At 31.7% G+C, this 22,287-nt stretch overlaps 2 protein-coding genes across 2 annotated transcripts; both read right to left on the reverse strand.

The window, feature by feature from the left end:
- Window positions 1–706: 706 nt before the first annotated feature.
- LOC117683757 (uncharacterized) lies at window positions 707–4,989 on the reverse strand. Its single transcript, XM_034453573.2, has 3 exons — window positions 4,912–4,989; window positions 3,851–3,900; window positions 707–3,768 (listed from the first exon to the last, which is right to left on the reverse strand). The coding sequence occupies exons 1-3, from the start codon at window positions 4,927–4,929 to the stop codon at window positions 1,710–1,712; spliced, it is 2,127 nt and encodes a 708-aa protein (XP_034309464.2). The 5' UTR covers window positions 4,930–4,989; the 3' UTR covers window positions 707–1,709.
- A 13,205-nt stretch (window positions 4,990–18,194) lies between these two features.
- Window positions 18,195–21,012, reverse strand: LOC117683656 (uncharacterized). Its single transcript, XM_066073627.1, has 3 exons — window positions 20,831–21,012; window positions 20,425–20,474; window positions 18,195–20,345 (listed from the first exon to the last, which is right to left on the reverse strand). The coding sequence occupies exons 1-3, from the start codon at window positions 20,846–20,848 to the stop codon at window positions 18,326–18,328; spliced, it is 2,088 nt and encodes a 695-aa protein (XP_065929699.1). The 5' UTR covers window positions 20,849–21,012; the 3' UTR covers window positions 18,195–18,325.
- Between the last annotated feature and the right edge of the window lie 1,275 nt (window positions 21,013–22,287).

The following is a 22,287-nucleotide window of genomic DNA, read 5'->3' on the forward strand; positions in this document are numbered from 1 at the left end:
CTTTCATGTAAATGATTTATTAAAGCTTCTTTATAGCATGATCCTTAGGAACTAGGAAAGAGGATAGAGCGTTGATTCTTAGTTCATAAAATATGTAAAAAATTACAAACATAGGATTTTCACTCAATTTTCAGCGATGGAAGGAAAAAGAAAAGTTAATTTTTTGCAAAATTATAACAAAATTGACCGAATCATTTTTATGCTACCGTAGTTTCACCAATATTTGTTGAATACCAATTTTCGTGGATTTCGTTGATAGGTTTGTCCATGAAATTTAATGTTTATTGAAGTGCAATCTCCTCTAACATTATGTATTGATAGGATCATTGACCACGAATTTACGTATCCTTGAAACTGTGATTTTTACTTTATCCACGAAAATTGATACCCTTGAATATTGATGAAACTACAGTATCCGCCCTCATAGTTTGGTCCTATAAACGTGTCGTACCAAGCGTTTTCCATATAGAATTATATAGAATAAAACGATGTTTACGAATCAAATTTAATTCTATTTGTTATACATACAAAAAATACCAAATTTCCATCCACACAATAAAAACATGAATATCAGCTGTAAAACCGTTTAAAATTGGTTATCAGATAGACTATTGAGAATGGCTTTAAAAATTAATTCAATGAAAGATAACTCTTGAATTTTCGCTTTTAGCTATAAAATCAACTTTATTATTGAATAACTGTAAAACATGGTGTTTTTAAAAACATGTATGGAATATATCTTTAAAACAACATGAAAGAAATCAATGTTTTAGGAAATACATATGAAAATTTCGTGTAAATTCATACGCAGTGATTAGACTGTTGCATTTAGAGGCATTTAATGATTACAGAATTTAATGGAAAATCACACAGTAGAATGTAAAAATTTTACAATATTACAAATCCACATATACATATTTGCATATGTTGCACAAAAGACGACTTTGTTTATCTCTTAGGAAAGGATATCAATTCAAACACGGTTCAATTTTTGCATTGATAAAATATACAAATAAAGGAATGAATTACGTATCTGATTCATATCTATAAAACTTTAAAAGTAAATGAATAATTAATTATTCCTTATTTAATGATTAATTTTATCTTTACAACAATAGCTAATCATTCAAGAACACATATGCCATTTAAGCATTGGCTGATTATTTTTGGATTTGATCACGCCCCGACCACACTTATCACCTCATATTACTCAAAGAATGATTCCTTATTCCTTATTTATTTGCATTGAATATTTGTGTATCGTCGCTTCAAAACCTTTAATATGCTCTTAGTCAGGGATATGAAGCATACATGGAACAGCCATATGAACATATCATTTAGTTTCCTTTCGCAACTAAAAATATAGAACCAGAATCTTTGTAAAAAAAACAATTTTTATTAATGACATGTACATACATGTATCATTCAATGATTTTTTTAAGAGTACATATCCAATTGGTGATGTTAATTTGAACATTCCATTTAATTTTAAAATAATAGATATACCCAAAACGCATGATGACGTTTAGATTTGTGCTCACGGCGCATAAAAAGGCTAAATATATTCACAGGAAATAGAACGTCCTGATGTCCAGTGAAGACATAAGGAGAAATATATTTAAAAATTCCAACAAAAACTGATATGTGAAGTGTTTATCTGGTATTATCTGGATTGGTTAACATATTGTTCTCTTCCTTTTTTGTCAAAACTAATTGTTTTTATTATTAATTAACGTGACTGATGGTCTATGATTTGCTTGCTCATTTAAGTTTTGAATTCTCTGTCTGGTAGCAAGTTGTATTTCACAACATGGATACTGTCTGAGTGACTGCTGAAATGAAAACCGGGCCGCCTGGATGTTGCCCGAGATCTCTTGACAGATCCCAAGAATCTCCCACGAAATATCCATAGTATCTTTAGCCACAAAACCCTCTTCGCCGTGGTGTATAAGAACAGTTATATTATCTAGAGCCGCTTGTGCTCTCGATGTGTCGTTATGTCTACAGATTAAAAACTCTAGCATATTTGACAGAATGAATGGGGATATGAGGATCCAAGTTCTATTGCTCCGTTTACCAGACTCCTGTTCTAGTAACAACTCTGTAATGTAACAAATTCCATTGTCAAGCCGGAGATTGTTTGCTATTGCTTGTGTAATTTTCGTAGACCAAGGTTGTCCTCCTACAGCCTCAATATACGCCCAACCGTGTCCATTTCTTCTAAACCTGACATACGGTTGTGACATTTTGACTTTTGATATATCTATGATAGATAAAGCATCCTTGTATCTGAATGTTTTGTAATAGAACATTGCAATGTACAGCATATCCGACACATATCCAAATTTCATTGATAATCTAAGCAAGTGGAGTGCCTTTTTGTCTCTGATATATGTATTTTTGTTGCAATTTCTATCAATGTATTGGTTGTGTAGTATAAAAGCAGTACTTTGAAGGACTGTGGCTGTAAGCTTTTGTAACAAGATGATCGTATAACTTGTCAGAGGTGAACAAATCAACTGTTCTATTGTGAGAAGGGATTTTGCACAGGACTGTAGGTTTCTGGTTATTATATCATCACTTTGTTCTATTTCTCTATAAAACTTATCATCAAACGTAACCTCAGAGCCCAAAGTGCAATTGTAAGAAACTATAGGTCCGGAATAGATTAGGAATTTAAGGATATAGTTTCTGATAGGTGAAATGTGTAGCAACAGAGATGAACCCTTCTCATACAATTCATAAAGTCTTCTGAATAGATTTCTCTGGTCTTCGCCATATATACGGCATAAGAACATGTTGTTTTGGGGAATGAAAAAATTAGGACAAACTCCGTTATACACCCATTTTAAAACAATTTTAAAGCAGATCCAGAAACCCGCCATTATATTATCTGGACACCAGTGAGTAAGCATGTTTTGCTGAATGGCCCAAAAAATGGCTGTTTTCATGTGATATGAACAAAGCATTTTCTCTTCATCACTTAATCCAGCATTAATTACATCCTCGAGAAACAATTTCAGCAAGCCATAAATTAAAAATTGCGTATGATTCATAGAGTACACAAGTTTGTTTTCTGCCTGAGAAAAAGATATTCTCCATTCAATATCTGCATGATTTCCTAATTTGTGTCCTATTGCAACAAAGTGACAACCATTTCGGACAATGTCGCTGACAACATGCTGCGGAGGCCATACATGACATCTATCTATCCATGAGGACGCAGCAGGAGGCCAAAAGTCACTGACAAAACAATGAGCAAAGTCATGCATTCTTCTTCCGACAAGTCCACTACCACATGGTCCATGTATTGTAGAATTAGGTCTTATTAGAGAACATGTGATCTCTCTGAATTTAGAACTTGATATATACAACCTTTCGTTTATCCGTACACAAGCAGAATAAAGGTCTTCGTATGTTCTTTCTTTTGGTAACCAAAGTAATGCGAATCCTGGCGGACTCTCAGAAGTGTTACAGAGAATCAGATTAAGTCTGTCTGCGTTGTACACCTCAAATTGAGACGTATCCCAAATAACACGGTGCTTAGGTACGATAAACATTATGTCTATGTCTGATTTAAATAGTCGGAATCCTTCTTTATAACTACCACTTCTCATCTGTTTGCTCTGGTTTTTTCTTATCAACAGATTTTGTAGAAACTCGCTAATGTCAACCATGTCCCTTCTATAGCTAACTTCTTCTGGGGTCCCTATCTCGTGACACATGCCGTGATAAACTGACTCAGACATTAACTGGAAAACCAATTGACTGGAAAAAAATTATTTCGAAAATAATTTTGATATCGGTGAGCATGTTACAACCCGTAAAGTTAAAATACAAATTTACTTACGTATGCTGTGTGGCTTTTAAAGACATTTTTATCTGATAAGTGTATAATTTCTGAAAAATAAATAAACGTTGATATTACATGAACCACGTTATATATGCACTCAGCTGTCAGGCAGTCAAGAAAACTTCTAAAAACGATTGATTTTTATTTGGTATTTATGGATGATTATAATAAGTACTAAAAATACTTCAAAATACATAATTTTGAAATAATTAATAGTCCTTGAGTATCTCCCGTTTGTTTACTATTGTAAATTCCTACTTAAACACGAAGATGATATTAGCAAACAATCTTTGAACATCCTTCGTGAATTATTAGGTATCGCTTTCCAATACTTGACGGATGTAAACTACATGATATCACAATCGTTTGACGAGTTCTTGTGATTAAAACGGCAAAATTAATTACTCGCGTCAAATAAAGAAGCTAAACTATACACTGTTATTCTCAACTAGAGATTTTTGGTGGTAAATGAAAACACATAACTAAAAAAAGAACAAAAGAATGGAATCGCTTTAAAAGACAGTTCGTAAAATGTGAGGCACTTATACCGTTAATAACTTTTATAATGTTCACCTTCAACGCCTTATAACAAATTAATTTTTTTTAAATGTAAACGAACACAATTTAAACAAAAATCAAAGCGATAACACAGAAAACATATTGAGAAGATGTTAAAACACAGTTTTAAAAGAGTTGTTGATAAAAATTTAAAATAAAAAAAATTCTATATCAATCTATGATAAAGTAAATCATTTTTTTATTTTTTTCGCTTTCATTTATTTCCTACCGTACAAAGCAAAAATTTAGAAAAAATGTCAATGATGTTTTTAATTTAGACAGAAAATATTATTGACCAAGCAAATATAACCCCCAAAAAATAATTTATTGACAGACGTTTTAATTACTAACATATCATTTCTCACAAGTTCGTTCTGAAAAAAAATACTTGGAGAGCTTATCAGAGGAAAATTGTTTACCACGCATTAAGACTTACAAATATGTAAGAATATCCTTTCTCACAAATTCATCTTAAGAAACACACTTGTCTCGTTACTTACCACATAACTGTTTACCATACAATTGTGATACCAAATTACTGCTGCATTTTAAAACTTATATGTTTATTTTTCAAAAAGGCCGGATGTTTTGTCTTTTCCTGAATTTCTTGAGTTTGATAAGAATTCAATTCACAGCTGTCAAGTGGATGAGGAGATGCGATGGTCGACAAATTACCCATATTTTCCATAAAATTCTAGATGAGATGATAATGTTAGCTATTAACAGAGTTAATATCTGTGGTATTTATACTTTGACATTAAAAAAAATGAAAACTCAGACTAGGAATGATCTAAAGATAGAAATATTAAGTTATTGCATAATAAATTTTTGTTTACTTACTATTTACTTATTATTAATGTTTAAATATATAGAAATATGTCATCCTCATTTCCATTTATATTATAATTACGTATAATCAATCTAGATTCAAAAAATGTAGTTACATATTATTAGTGCAATTTGACATAATTCAAATTTTAAAGACTGAATTATTAGCACCATTGCTATCAATGTATCTTTTTTAAAGGTAAGAGCTCTAGCTTGTCCGGATGACATTTATTCATTTTCTTTGTGAAGTTGATAGGAATTTTATATTTTATCAGAACGATCGTTGAGTTTTTAACAATTTGCATGGCCTCTGTAAGTGTCGTTATCGACAAAAATACGTCATTTTTTTTACATACAAATAACATATACAAATTCACCAAACCTTACGAGATTTTTTTTTAGTTTTCTCATTTTGTCCTCATGGAAACATGGTGACTTTGAAAAATCTCAAAGTTTTTTTGCTATTACAAAGAAACTACAGTTTCTCAAGCAATCCTAATTATAAAATAATATTTTGCTATGCGTTTACACAATAAAGGCAGGTTCTGCACACAGGTTTGTGTTCAAAATTGATAATGACGGGTTCTTACAACCAAAGCAGGCATATTTTCTATTCCAAAAAGAGAAAAACAAACTAGTTATTGACATTAGACGGCAATACCTGCACCAGGTATTGGCCCCTAAATAAAATATTGTTGTACCAGTTTTAGGAAAAAAGAGGCCACATGCAATTTCTGGTACTTTTTAGAAAAAATAATTTTCGTGAAGGATGAGATCTCATACCATAATACACCCTGAAGCCTTTTATGTAGAATTTGGGGTTTGCATGTGAATTTTAAATTTGAAGATGAAAAATTTATATATTGTAAAATTACCAAAAATAAACCAAAAAACCAAAAATATACCTCGGACCCCAACCCCCATACCCCATCCCTGCAATCACAATTACTACTCTGACCTTAACCCCCACTCCAAAAGGAAAAACTGAATAGTTCTTAATCCGTACATGTGACGCTACTGCCCAGGAGATGAATAAACAACAGAATATTTTTATTGAAACGAAAGTCTGTACATGTAGTTGCAACAAAGAAGAGGGTAAACCGTGCAAAATAAATGACACATTGCGCAGAGCTTTACACTGTTGGACTGCCAGGACAAAAAATAGAATTATTTAAGGTGTTATGGGACACACGTCGGTACTTATGTGATTAAAAGTATGTTATCAAATCGAAACACTTTTTAGATTTTTCAAATTTTAAAAAATTGGCCAACAAAAGTACGTTTACTTAACATTTTGAAACTTAAGGTAAACATTAAAAAGGCCCAGCAAGATTTAATTTACTTACAGACAAGCAGTTAACTCTCTAACCCAATTTGTCCTATGCTGTATCATAATTTTGGGGGGAAAATATTATATTTATACTTTAGTGTTTATTTCTATGCAGGTGTCCCATACCACATTTAAGCTACATGGTTATTTAGCTAATTTACTAAATAGTGCAAGGAGTTTTAAAGAATGAAATTGTGAAAATACGTGCATGCTTAACATGCAAGTAAATGGGTTTTGCTTTAAGTTACGTACACAACAGAAATCTCCAGCATTAGTGGGTACTAGTTTTATCCAGCTCTTTTTGTTAGACGGGTTTCACGTGGTGTACATATACATATGTGTTTTGGATATGCGGAGTATAATCAATTAACATCTATAAACGTTTTCTTTGTGGTGATCAGTTAAAAGAATTCATATTGTGCTCTAATTAGATTATCATTACGATGTTGACCAGTGTAGGTAAGTATAATACATGCAGTAGCACAATATAATGAGAAACCGTTGAAATAATTTCACTTTCTTCAAAAGTGGTCTCCCTTTGCCAGCATACATACTGTATCAACATCTCTTAATAAGCTTATCATTGGTAACTTTCCTATTGCATTTGTACAGTTTCCATCATTTTAAAAGTTATTTATAGGACAGCCCTTGTCATAATACAAGATGTGATGTGCCTATTCGTTAACTCATAAGAGGAGTTCTGGGAACTTGGGTTTTTAGGAGTGAAAAAAAGTTAATTGCCTGCTACTATTTGACTCCCTGGATGACATTTAGATTTTTAAAACTTGATTGCACATCTATAGGACAGCCCCTATCATATCCCAAGCAGGGATGGGGTAATTGAAAAAAGTATTTGTAATTGAGTGTAATTAATTACATTTTTCAAAGTAATTGAAAGTAATTTGTAATTGAGTCTCTCTTCAATTACAAGTAATTGAATGTATTTTAAATACATTCCAAAAATATTGTGTATTTTCAATTACTTTTCAATTACATCTCAATTACTTTTTTTTCCAAGTTTAAAATATAAAAAAGATGTCTTATAATTATGAATAGATTTTATACATGTTTGGCATGGACTTCTGTTTATACAATATTTAATTGTCCCATAATGTTCATACAGCATAACACACTGCCCAGGGCAATAGGTAAAGATCTAATTTTGTGGAGGTGTGAACTCCTCTAATACCCAAGAACCCCCATTGATTTTAGAAAATATCTCATTCTTGTGAATTATAGCAATCATTATTTATATTCTGATATTCTGTACTGCCGAAAGTTGTACTTTCTAAATAAACATAGTTTTAATATGTGAAAAAAAAAAATAATTCACTATAGAGAAAATATTATTCAGAACCAAAAATGAACTCAATGGTACTTAATGAATTTAATGTTAAAGAAAATTTTTCTAGAAATTTTCAAGAAATCTGATCTGAACTGAAACATAACTGTACATAAAGCTCTGTATATCTTAAAGCTGTTAATATATGTTCTCAATCTATTTTAACTAGTTTACATTATCATGGAATCTCAAAAGAAGATGGTAACCCAAGGCCTTTTATACCTTTCCACATTAAATTATTTTGCTCACCTCGAAAAGGATCTAAGATCATGTATAATATTCTAAACATGGAAAATGTTACTTCTTTGAAACACCTTGGAACATAATTCACTGGACTTAACAGAATAGCGACATATTTCTCCCCCAAAAATAGAAGCACCTCTCAAAATTACACATCGACTTAAAACCCAGCAGAATATTTAACATCTGACTTTTCAAAATGGGAGATCGTACAATTGTAACCCGTCTGAAATAGTAAAGAACAGAAGAAATAATGTCTCTGTGACTTTCACTACATCTTTATATTTATGTCTATGAATCCATATTTTTTGTTTCATTTTAGAAAAAAGTGTTTTTCTTCTTTCTAAAGATCTGCAGAATTTCAGTATTTTTACTTCGAAATCATTTAGTGATACAAATAGACACATGTCAATGAGGAGATTGCAAATATACATACATATACATGAAAAACAAGTTAGTAACATGCATATGTGATATTATAGAAATAATTGTAAAACATAGGTCGATTATCGTGCCGCACTAAAGTGGCAAAAAGTATTTTTGGTCCAGTGGGAGATCTGCCCCCCTCCCCAACCCCTCCCGACTCCGCCGACTTTTTCTTGCAATCAAAATTTCCCTGAAATTTACATTTAGAAAATTAAATTTTGGGACATTGACACACCCCTTTTCCACACACACTTTTTGGATGAAGTCCAAAAATATTTTTTAGCATATTTAAAACTAAAATGTATTAAAATAAAAGTAGTTAAAGTTTCTTCACAAACCCTATATGTACATGTACCTCCCTCCCAGTTAAGAGTTTTAAGATTTTAGAATCTGTCCTTTAATTTGCTTCCGAGAAATTATGCTCATCCTTTAAAATAAAAGTGCCTGCATGACCAAAAATTATACGAAGAGTTATCCCTCCCACTGAGCATCTTTCGTACAGCACACCCTCGGGTGGGGAAGGCGTCTTCGTTTATTTACAGTTTGTGTTCGTTTCAATATTTTAATTTTTCACTGCACTTTACATAAACTATTCCATGTCTTAGCAGTAGAGGTGTTAGTATGATTACAGGGAATCGAAATGTTTATGAAACATAAAAACACTGTTTTCCATGAATCAGCGCAGTGACTTTTGTGTTCACACACTATGATAAAGGCTTAGTTTGTATCTTGTCATCAGTTGTACAGTTGTACATAAACGTATTATTCGCTTTGATTTTGTGGTCGGAATAATTAAATACGCATACATGTACATTTATAATGTGTTTTAAGCTATCATCAACTAAACAATATCACATGCAAAAGCGGGAATTAACACTTAAATTTTTTTAAAATATATGTATCCATTTCTTCGTGTATATGGCATCTATTCTTATTGTTACTCGTTTCTCTTTTCTGTTGTTGTTTTTTTAAGGTCTTTTAGTTAAAATTCACTATAACTATAATCCCAAAACAATTTCAGATTAATGACTGTAACCTTACCCGTCCCGATTCGAATTCCTAGCTTTATTTGTTTTATGCATACATGTACATCATCTATTCATAGATTTGTCAACACGATTTGTTTGTTTCTCAAATTAATGTATATGGTTTACTACCAATCTGCAGTGGTATAAACAAATGTTGCATTTTAAAAACGCTAGATGACCCCCCCCCCCCCCGACCACCACCACCACTGCCTTTTCTCCTTACACTCGTCTGGGTCTCATAGGTATCGATAAGAGGTCATCTTCACATGATCTCTACATTTGCATGCCTTTATCTGTTTTATGAGAGGGGTAACTCTTCAAGACTCTGCAGTTGGAGTTTACAAAGAAAACAGGCATGACTTAATTTGTCTATCAACTTCTGAAGCGTTCCAATTCATTATCTAAAGCCCTGATTGGTCAGAAATGATGGTCGTGTAAAGATGACCTCCTATAAAAGAGGACCTCCTATCAATACCTGTCAGATCCTAACAAGTGTAAGGAGAAGGGGGATGGTTTTATTAAGGCTGATTGACAATCCTATCTTGGCTTGCAGCTGTAACGGAAGTTATCCTCGTTGCTTGCAACGAGCTCGGCTCTAGTTAACTTTAATATTTTTCCATCTCGTTAGTATAATTTAGATTTATCATTTCATCTTAGTTAACAGTAAACTTTACATTAAATAATTCGAACGTTGTTTCTTTCCAATTTAATTCCCATCTTGGATGGTGGTAAACATTGTTTAGATAAAGTTTAATAAAGCAACTTTGTTTTGTTTAAAATTTGTTTTTGCGATTGTATAATTTGACTATTTTCAATTTTCAGCTTTGATTATTTGTTAATTGAAAAAATTGCATGATTCTAGATAACAAAAATATCTTCTTGGTTTTTCTTCTACTTCAAACTATTGCACTCTTGATCTTTTATGGTAAACGTTTTCTTTAAGTTAATGTGCTCGTAAGTTTTCAATTTCTTCCTGCTAATAAATCAGCATTAGTTTGTTCGAATCGTCTTTTTATCTTATCTTTAAATGTTAATAGAACTAGACTTTGACCCGTGCGTGCACGGGTTGACATTGCATATGATATCGGACATTTACAAAATAGATACATCAACACACCGCATTGTTGACATTTAAATAAGCAAGCTTTAAGCCTTCAATAATGCTTTTAATTTCATTACACTGACTCTGCTTAAATTAGTTAGAATAACCCAACTATGTCTCGCCACAGTTAAAATGCCTCCCATTACCCGTAATGTAGCAAACAATATCAGAATCGCTCCGAAACGATTTTAGAGAAAATTAATGAAGCTACATTGCATTGAAAATAATAGTTAAAATATTCATAACAAACCATTTTGAGGTTGTTAATATCTTTCATCTAAAATTTAATTCATATTAATGAAAAATTGAACACTTTTTCACCAACGTTTTTTACTCACTTCGAAATTACACACCATGTTGACGTTTGAAACTCTCGGGATTTTTCATTTTAGAATTATCTCCCGTATTTCCTATAATGAACAGAATATATGACAAAATTTCAATAAAAATTTACATGTATTTGAGTTTCTCCATGCAAATGTGATATTGTGGAAACATAAACTAAAGAGCCTCCCGTGATTAAACGTGAAAGTAATGCGCATGCGCAAGATTGTAAAATCCAAAAAATGATTTCCGGATTTTTTAAAGGCATTTTCGTTGATTATTAATTAGCGAAGCTTGATTGAGAAAAAATAAAAACAAATTGGTAATCTTCAAGTACCAATGCTGTTTAAAATATATAAAACAAAAGACTGTACTCTTCCGATTTCTCGGTATTTAAAGACCAAAAATTCGAGTCTATTATTTTAATATAGTAGTATAGATTGTAGAAGTGTATATTTGTTAGTGTCAATATCCTTAGGTTTCCGAAAAGGGGCATGCGAAAAACAAGTAAATGTTCGAGTCATTAGCAATAGTTTCAACAGTTTCTGTCTGAATGGTGTTTATAATTGAAACAATGTACAATATTGATTGAAGCGGTCTACACAGAGCAATATACATGGCTTCAACCTGTTTACTCTGAAACAATTCGGATTTAAATTCATAGAGAGCATTTAAACTCTGGAATTAATATCCTCTTTCGAACGCAAAAATGAATTTATCTAAAAATTCATGCACGTGCACTTTATATTATACGCATTGTTGTTACGGTATGAGGTCGTCTGATTAAACATTATTATATGCTCTTTTGTAAATCTTTTTTTTTTCCAATGAATATTTTGTGTGTTACAGTGTGTTTACATACAACTTGATACAGAAATAAAGACGATGCATTATAAATGAGTTGTTATAAAAGGATTTGTACTGGATTTGTAAAGACAACAACCAAAAGCTACAGACTGTAAAATGAAAAATTACAAAACACACGAAAATAGTTTGATCATGCAGTTCATGCAAAAGTCCTTATTTACAACAAAATGGTGTTTGCCCTTTGGTTTCATGGCCGTCAATAAATGATCATAACGTGGCGCACAATACTCTTAATCTTCAAGTGTTAACATCCTTGTTAGGAACTAATGATCAAAGTACAGTTAATGGGAATGGTTTTATGGAACTCGGTCAAAAACGTGATGAATGTCGAGTTTTGTATGTAGATGAAAAAAATCTAACATTTTCCGTGCACTCCAAATCAAGTCTCTTCTTTGACATTCATATTGCTATATTTCTCGTTTAGTTTTATCCGAACAAAAAAAAGTTATTGGGTTTTTTTTCATTATATTTAACGGTAACAACAACATTGCTTTATGCAGTATGCCCATTGTGCAGTATTTATTGAGAAAATAAATATCTTATTTATTTGGTATTAAAACAAATTGGCAGGCTACCGACATCAACTGACGCCCTACCAAAAATGCATAAATGAAGTCTTTGTCAAGTCTAGTTTATTTATGTATAACGTCACACTGTAACTGTAGGTTTATTAGCAGTAAATGGCATAGCTAAATCCAATAAACTGCCGTGTAAAAATTGTATGACTTAGTAACAATGTAACCTGATAAAGACAACCGCTTGATTAAATGTCCGTTTTATATTTTTTTGTTTCATTCGTTCATTCATAATCATATATCCAGAACCATGATCGTTTTTTTTAATCTTGATAAAAGAAAGTAAGAAAATAGTAAAAAAAAACAAAAAAAAAACGAAGAGGTTATCCACTGGGAGGTAAAAACTGTGTAATGCACAAGTTTCTCTTCTCCTAAAACAGCTTTCAGATATCAAATTTAAGAAAACTGTATGATGCTGTAGGTAACTTGTAAACGTTACAAAATGATCAACCATTAGGACAGATGTTGGCTGATGAAAAACTTAACTGTTAAGTCATGTTTAGCTTTCATTTCAATAAGGACATTTTGTTTACATCATAGTCTTAACGAGCACCCTCAGTGTTTCCGCAATAAAAGGAAATAATTAATGAAGTGTATAGGAAATGTTTTGATTTCAAGAAGCGATAAACTATTATGAAATTAATTGCACGTGTTCAGGTTGTTTATGGTGCAATTTTAATGTGTCAATTTGCCTTGCAATTTTCAATCTTCACTCTTATTTTCTGCAAAACCATTTAACAAGTCTATCGAGATTTCGTCACCAAATAAATCTAGTTAAAATGGTTCACCTTATCTTGCGAAAAATTTCTTAAATTGTCTAAACACCTATATATTAGGACACAACTGTTTTTTTTATAATAAAAATCAACATATGTATTTACATACATGTTCGATGAGGGTACATGTTCAATTTCTGTAATTGAATGTACTTGTTAACGTTACAATACGACGTGCGTTCAAAACGTATTAATCTGCATGCCGTTACGTTTAAGTTTTGAAAAGATTAACGTCGTTTTACTAAAAAAAAAAATGGGCATTTCTCTCTGATTTTAGCTGTAGAAAATTAAATTATAAGAAATAAATTTAATTTCTACCTATGTTATACGAGTATAACATAACTTCGGACAGTTTACGCTTTTTTATACACTGCTTCGCGGTTTATAGAGCGTAAACTGCCCCAAGTTATGTTTAATCGTATAACATAGTTAGAAATTAAATTCGTTCCTTGAATTTAAATGTGATATGATGGTCTTTCTTTTCTTTCTTTCTTTCTTTCTTTCTTTCTTTCTTTCTTTCTTTCTTTCTTTCTTTCTTTATTTTCTTTCTTTCTTTCTTTCTCTAATTCTTTCTTTCTCTCTCTCCCTCTCTTTTTTAAACACCAAAGCTTGCTACTTATGAATTAGTCTGACACTTCCCCGTTCCAAACACATTTAGTTTTCATATCATATTAGCAAGTTTCTGTATGTTTACTAGTCATGCGTAACACCTTCGGACTTAATCTCACAGGATAAAACTCATAAGATTTATTTTTTCTGTGAAAGGTTTAAAGTGTTCCGGATGATTTGTTTATATGTTTCTTTCTCTTAAAGACCAGATGTGTTCCGGATGCATCGCCCGTCTTCAACAGAATAGGCTGCTCTCAAAAAACATTATACATACATTCTTAAATCCCAGTGACAGCTGTAGAGATTTAAAAGTGCTACAAGTAAATGCTCTATCATTTCTATCATTTTCATTTCATATTCTGAGTGCTTATGCAACCTTTCTCATAGCACGTAAACACTACAAGGCATCGCGGTTGTAAATTATAAAAGGCTTCTAAATTTTATTAAATGTTTCTTTTAAGCTCTTTTGAAAAGGTGATCCTAAATAAAATGTTGATTCCTGGTAAAGACTACACCTAGTACTATTTAATAAAGGTATTTCATTAAAACTATATAACTCAACTTTTTTAAGTGTCGTTAATAAGCTCGCAAGTCCATACAGTCTTTCTTTTACATCATCTACGTATGTCTGAGTTTCATTATTGTTCACATCGATGTTATTTATGTCACAGCCGGTGGAAAAACAAGTGAACCCTTTTTTGAACCGACCTTTCTTGTCTCTTGCTCGTTGACAGTTTTCCTTCATGTTCGATTGCTTACTAGTAACTTACTAGTAATTCTCCTTCTTTGACAAAAGGTTTCCGAAAAATATGAATGCCAGACTTCATGGTACGAATAAAATATTTCGAGATATGGGAACGAGTTATCCCGCTTATCCTCGTTAATAATCGATAATTTTTAGTGTGATCTTCTTTACACAAAAATAAAAAAACGTTTACCTTTAAATTAAATTTTAACTCTTTACTATACTTGTGCGTATCAAACACACAAAAAAATCTACTCATAAAGATTTAGGTAACAGATTAAAAATTACCCATATGATCTATAATTATTTTTTTAAGCTATATACTATTTTTGGTCGAGTAAAATTTCATATTTGCAAGATTCAAATTTCTAAAAGTTTCCTTAATCTTTGTACTGACCTCAATAGTCTCCTTAATATTTGTATTGATCTCTATTAGTCAAGGAAATCATTATAGTCTGAAAGTGGCAACACTCTTATAGTCCTCTTAAATATACTCCAATTGGATCTGGGTTTTTTATTCTATTTTCATATAGAGCCCTTACATTTTCAAGTTTGAGCCTTCTTTAAGACCCTCAGAGAACAGCTGTTCTAACTTTAAAATTAATAAAGGAAGATGTCAAGCAATATGCACTTTTTATATGCCAACGTTTTCTTTTAATCAGGCATATGTTGTGCCATCAATTTACTATTTTCTCTAAAAAAGAAAAATGAAATTATGACAAAAAACATTGGTGGTTAAATATTGATTTTTTTGTCTATCTTGGCCTTTATATGAATAATTGGTTAATTCCTTTTTGTAGCATGATCGAGAGGAAGGGGATAGACCGTTAACTTTGCTTCAAATTTGGTTCTAAGTATATTAAAAAAAATAAAAATAAATCAATGGTCTAATTACATGCATCATTTTTTAGAAGAAAAAAATGAAGTTTGCTTTTTTTACTCTTTTGGCATTGATTAAATTTATGAAAAATTTTGATAATGACAAATTTTAAAATATCGTTTGATTTATTGCTTCCTGGTCCTATGATTTAATAGCTCGACTCATATCGCTTGACTTTTTATATGAGCATGACCAACAATGTGTTTAAGTCTAAATCGGACCATGCTGCTTTGAAGATATAGGATGACATATAACGAAAGAAAAAACGAGCTAGTATTGAGAATTTCTAGATTAAGTAATGAAATACTATTCAGGGCCATATAGAGGTGATCTCAATATAATTGATGGGAGAGGATGCGTCATCTCTAAATAGGATAACATCAAATCGTTAGGAATTCTCTATACAACATATATTTATTTATCTGTAATTATCTTGATAAAGCCAGTTTTATAATTTAGATTACCTAAAGGCTAGCAACAGGAATTTGTTCAGTCAATTTGTAAAATATGATGACATATGAAATTGTGTTACATTATAATTTCAATGATTAATTTTCATTCGTTGCACGGAAAGATAAATACAGGACCCCCCCCCCCCTGAGAGAGAGAGAGAGAGAGAGAGAGAGAGAGAGAGAGAGAGAGAGAGAGAGAGAGAGAGAGAGAGAGAGAGAGATAAGTCAGGTGAACAGACAAATTGATGATTTTTTTCTGCTCAGCTAACGGCATTTATGGACCCCACGATGTCTAAAACAAACCAAGCAATCCCTATATTCATATTTTCTTATTCATGAAATTAGTTATTTTATTTAATAATTGGTATATAATTTAGATCACGGAGGGGTTGGATTCTAAAGAGCAAGAACAGCTGTTTTGTAAAATTGATTCAAATAAACTTTTGAGATGAGCTTTGAAAATATAATTCATGATTAAGAACTCTTGGGTTTTTTCTTTGAACTATTAAATCAACTTTATTATTAAATAACTGAAAAACATGGTGTTTAAAAACATTTTTAGAATATATTTTCAAACGATATTCAAGAGATCATTGTTTGAGAACTAATTATGGAACTATTAAGAAAATTCAAGCGCAGTGATTAGGCTATTGTATGTAAAAGCATGTATAGGTACCTTAATTTAATGGGAAAACACAGAGTCGATTGCTGATATTTTACAATTTAACTTATCAGCACATACATATTTCCATAAATTGTACATCAGACGCTTTTTATTGGGTTTTTTTTTAGATATAATTATGAACACGGTTTAAAGCTATACCGGCAAGGCGTGTGTGAATAGAAAATTCAGACTTGTAGCATATTCATTCATCGTCAGTTTTTTGGCTTTTTTGCGTCAGTAAATCAGACCAGTAATGCCTTGTTTAAATCGTCCAAGTAGTTCCCTGAAATCATGGCAAAAAAACCCAATAACGATGTATACGGCATACAGTCGACACAACTATAGGGCTTTGACAAAATAATCTCACCTCTAAAGTTCATCTCAATACTCTCTCAATCAAAAATAATCGAGTGACGTCATACACGTCAAAGCTTATACATTGAGCCGATAGATTTTATTCGGCGTCTGTAAATTTTGACCCACAATTCAAAGTACCAATGGTTTCCAACCTCACATTCTTGCGAGAATTAAATTTAAAACTTTGGAGAAACAGAATAAATTTGTAATTTCAAGAACATCATGCTTTTTAAGTAAACATAGCCGTACGTTGCGCGTAGTTCTTTTTCAGGGTAGTTTTTAAAGAGACAGACGACATTTGAGCGACGGTAACTTTGACTTCATAATAAGGGGAAATTACTCTAACTAGTTATCATTAAATCTGCTGAAATATAAATACCAGAATCTTCTAAAAATTATGCAGAGCTAACGAATGCGAACATTTCTTCAGAGATAGGATACAGTTGTAACTTGCTCTCATTTGAATGAATGCTCACATTTATTTTATTCACTATATTTTCGGTAATTTCCAGGAACATTTCTTTAAGGGGGCTTGGCAGCCTCATTGAAAAAATCTTCACAAGCAAAAAAAAATATATTCTCAAAATCAGGAAAATTCTAATACGGGGTGAAAAATGGTGAGTATGTAGTATGCCTTTGGTTCTTTACCTGCTCAATAATATCTTTATTTTCACTTCAATTTATTACATGCTCCCAAATGGAGGGGGGACTCCATTTTCCTCATATGATCATGTAAATTTTAGAAAAAGATAATTATTGATTTTAAATCGGGGGTGGGAGCAACTCTATGATTTATGATAAGTCAATTTTTTTTATATGTAAGTTTAGGAAAAGAAAAGAGGAAATAAACTGCAATGAACATTATGTTAAAATCTTTATTATTCAACAACATTGTATCTGGGATAAATTCTGCTTAAATATAAATGAAAAAAAAATTATAAATTATTAATAATGAAAATTTACTAAAAAATAGGTATGTTTCATTCAAATTCATATACGTTACGTTGCTACTTTTATTTTTATTGACTTATCATAATTCATTATTTGATCACATGCTGCGCTCGCCCCAACAGTCACACCATAAACATTTTACTTGTCAAAGATAGATAAAATAAATGTTAAATAAAGTGTTGGAATTTTATTTTGTAACACATCCATATCTATAATCCTTTAAAGGGAAAAAATAAGTATTTATTCCTTAGTAAGTAATAAATAGTATTTTTACATCAATAGCAACTCATTGGAGAACAAAGATGACATTCCAGCTATGACTGACATATGAAATGTTTATCATCTGGATTAGTTAACATATTGTTTTTTCCCCTTTTTGTCACAAATAATTGTTCTTATTAATTAACGTGATTGGTGGTCAATGCACTTCTTGGTCATTTAAGTTTTGAATTCTCTCTCTGGTAGCAAGTTGTATTTCAAGATATGGATATTGTTCAAGTGACTGCTGAAATGAAAACCGGGCAGCCTGGATGTTGCCCTTGATCTCTTGACAGATCCCAAGAATCTCCCACGAAATATCAGAATCTTTATCCACTAAATCTTCGCCATGCTGTACAAGAGCAGTTATATTATCTAGAGCCGCTTGTGCTCTTGATGTGTCGTTATGTCTACAGATTAAGAACTCTAGCATATTTGCAACAATGAATGGTGATATGAGGATCCAACCTCTGTGGCTCCGTTCACTAGACTCCTGTTCCAGCTTCAATTCAGTAATATAACAAATCGCATTGTCAAGCCGTAGAGAGTTTACTATTGCTTGTCTCATTTTTGTAGACAAAGGTTGTCCTCCTACAGCCTCAATATACGCCCTACGTTGTCTGTGTCCTCTAAACAAGACATATGGTTGTGACATCTTGACTTTTGATAAATCTATTATAGATAAAGCTTCCTGGTATCTGAATGTTTTGTAATAGAACATTGCAATGTACAGCATGTCCGACAAATATCCAAATTTCATTGATAATCCAAGCAAGTTGAGTGCGTTTCTGTCTCTGATATATGTATTTTTGTTGTCATTTTTATCATTGTATTTGTCATGTAGTACAAACGCAGTACTTTGAAGGACTGTGGCTGTAAGCTTTTGTAACAAGATGGTCGTATAACTTGTCAGAGGTGAACAGATCAACTGTTCTATTTTAAGGAGGACTTTTGCACAGTCCTGTAGATTGTTGGTTATTACAGTATCACAATCTTCTATTTCTTTCAAAAAAGGAAAATCAAAACAACACTCACAGCCCATAGTGTATTCGTAAGGAACTATACATCCAAGATAGATTAGGCTGTTAATGATATATTCTCTGATAGGTGAAATGTGTAACAACAGGGATATACCCTTCTCATACAATTTATTGAGTTTTTTAAATAGATTTTTCTGATCTTCGCCATATATACGACTTAAGAACATATTGTTCTGGGGAATAAAAAAATTAGGACAAACCCCTTCATACACCCATTTAAGAACAAGTTTAAAGCAGATCCAGAAACCTGCCATTATATTTCCTGGACACCACTGAGGTAGCATGTTTTGTTGAATGGCCCAAAAAATGGCTGTTTTCATGTGATATGAACACAGCATTTTCTCTTCATCACTTAATCCAGCATTAATTACATCATTCAGGAACAACTTCAGCAAGCCATAAATTAAAAATTGCGTATGATTCATAGAGTACACAAGTTTGTTTTCTGCCTGGGAGAAAGATATTCTCCATTCGATGTCTTCGTGGTTTCCTAGTTTGTGTCCTATCGCAACAAAGTGACAACCATTTCGGAAAATGTCGCTAGAAATATGCTCCGGAGGCCATGCATGACATCTTTCTATCCATGATGATGCAGTGGGAGGCCAAAAATCACTGACAAAACAATGGGCATAGTCATACATTGTTCTTCCGACAAGTCCACTACCACATGGTCCATGTATTGTAGAATTAGGTCTTATTAGAGAACATGTGATCTCTCTGAATTTAGAGCTTGATATGTACAAATCTCCTTTCTTTCGTACACAAGCATCTTTAACGATTTTGCATATGTTTTCTAAGTGTAAGCACCTAAGTAAAGTAAATCCTGGCGGACTCTCAGAGGTGTTACAGAGAATCAGATTATGTCTGTCGGTGTTGTACAACCCAAATTGTGACATATTCCAGATTACACGGTGCCTAGGTACTATATACATTTCGTCTATGTCTGATTTATGGAATCGGAATCCTTCTCTGTGGCTACCACTTTGCATCTTTTTGCAAGAATTACTCGCACGCCGTTGATTATCCAGGAACTCGCTAATGTCCACCATATCCCTTCTACAGCTAACGTGTTCTGGGGTCCCTATTATGTGACACATCCCATGATAAACTGACGGAGACATTAACTGGAAAGCCAACTGACTGGAAAAATATTTTAAAAATAAGTTTAATATCGGTTTGCGAGTTGTAACTTGTAAAGTTAAAATACAAATTGACTTACGTGTGTGGTGTTGTGCTTGAGCACATTTTCATGCAATAGGTGTGTGATTTCTGAAAATGTAAATAAATTATAATATTACCACGCTGTACATGCACGAAGCTGTAAAGAAGTCAGGAAAGCTTTTGAAAATTATTGATTATTTAATTTGTATTTATAAATAATCATAATAAGTACTCCTTAGCAAAATGTTTAATTTTTTTTAAATAATCAACAGCCCTTGTGTTTCTCTCATTTGTTTAATATCGTAAATTCCTACTCAAACAAGAATATAATATTTGCATAAAATCTTTAAAAGCATCCTTCACAAATTCTAAAATATCGGTTTCATATTCTTGACAGTTTTAAACTACATGAAATCGGAATCCTTTCTCACAAATTCGTCTTAAAAAATTGTCTAGTTACTTACCACATAACTGTTAACCATACAAGGCGCTATCTAATAATTGCGTCCTCTCTCTTGGAAACTAGTTTGTTAATTTGCTTCAAAGTCCGGATGTTATGTCTTTTCCTGAAATTCTTGAGTTTGATAAGATTTCACAGCTGTGAAGCGGGTAAGGAGGTTCAGTGGTCAACAATAAGATTTTTCAATTTATTTTTAGATATATTTTTAGCTTTAAATTGTCATACAGTAAAGAAAAACTTTAAACTATTTAGCTTAAAATAGAACTTCTTTTTTTACATGGATAATGAATAAAAACAGTCTAAATTAGCCATCATATCATAAAACCCTCTTTACAACAAAATATGGTTTTTCCAATTTTGCAGAAAGTTTTTCAAGTAGAAAAAAACCAGAGTTTAAATGTGTGGTAATCTTACACTGACATTTTTTTCTCAAATGAAAATTCAGTCTAGGAATAATCTCGATATATAATCATTCAACCGCTGCATTGTATAATTCAATTTACTAACTATTTTAAACTATTGGTGTTAATATGTCATGTATATGGCAACTTCCACTTATATTGTAATTGGAAATTATCAGTTTTATTTTAATGTATGTTGTTACATAATAACAGTGTTTATCTATTTGTTGACCTTGTACACCGAGAGTTGACATAACATTGAAAACAATGTCAAAATTGATTTCTACTATTATTTTGGCGAATTTATATTTTGCATTGAATTATCTTCTTTTTTTAAATTGATGTGGAATTTTCAATTTTGGCAATTTGCATGGACTTTTTAAGGATCGTTAACAACATATATCATCTAACCAATCAAAATATGTACAGTAGATGTTTTCTGATTGGTGTGTATTTTGAAGTATATATAATTCCTGAAAAATGTTATTAAATAAAAAAAAATGAAAATATGATGTTTTTTACAACGAGGTTCCACTTAAATTGTGAATAACATTTAACTCTAAACTATAATTTGGACTCATGCAAATTTTATTTTCGAGATGACTGGGTTTTCGCAAAAACATCCAATCGAATCAATCAGTCCTTTTCAATTTAGTTCAATGAAATCTTTTATGTATTTCTATACAGAGTTCTTCAGATTTTAGAAGGCTGGGCTGTACCTAACTATTTATGTATATAAAGTAAGATGTCAAGCACTATGCACTATTTATATCTCAATATCTTCCTCTTGATCAGACGTGAAGTGTTTTTATATATTGTTAAGCGTTAAGTGGTTCCATAAAAAAAAAAAAAAGAATTATTCCTTTTAGGGTTTAAATCTTTATGTTTGTTCTATAGTTTAGGAAGATAAAAACCCAATATTTGCTTGAATTTGCTTTGGTTTTTTTAAACAGAAAAAACAGAAATAAAACAAATAGAATTTCTAATGGAAGTTTCCTACGTGTATTTATTGAGCACTTAATGCTCATTTGAAACTGAACATGGTGCATCAAGAAAAAAG

The sequence above is a fragment of the Magallana gigas genome, chromosome 10 (assembly GCF_963853765.1).
Source record: "Magallana gigas chromosome 10, xbMagGiga1.1, whole genome shotgun sequence".
In the NCBI taxonomy this organism is placed as follows: Eukaryota; Metazoa; Mollusca; class Bivalvia; order Ostreida; family Ostreidae; genus Magallana; species Magallana gigas.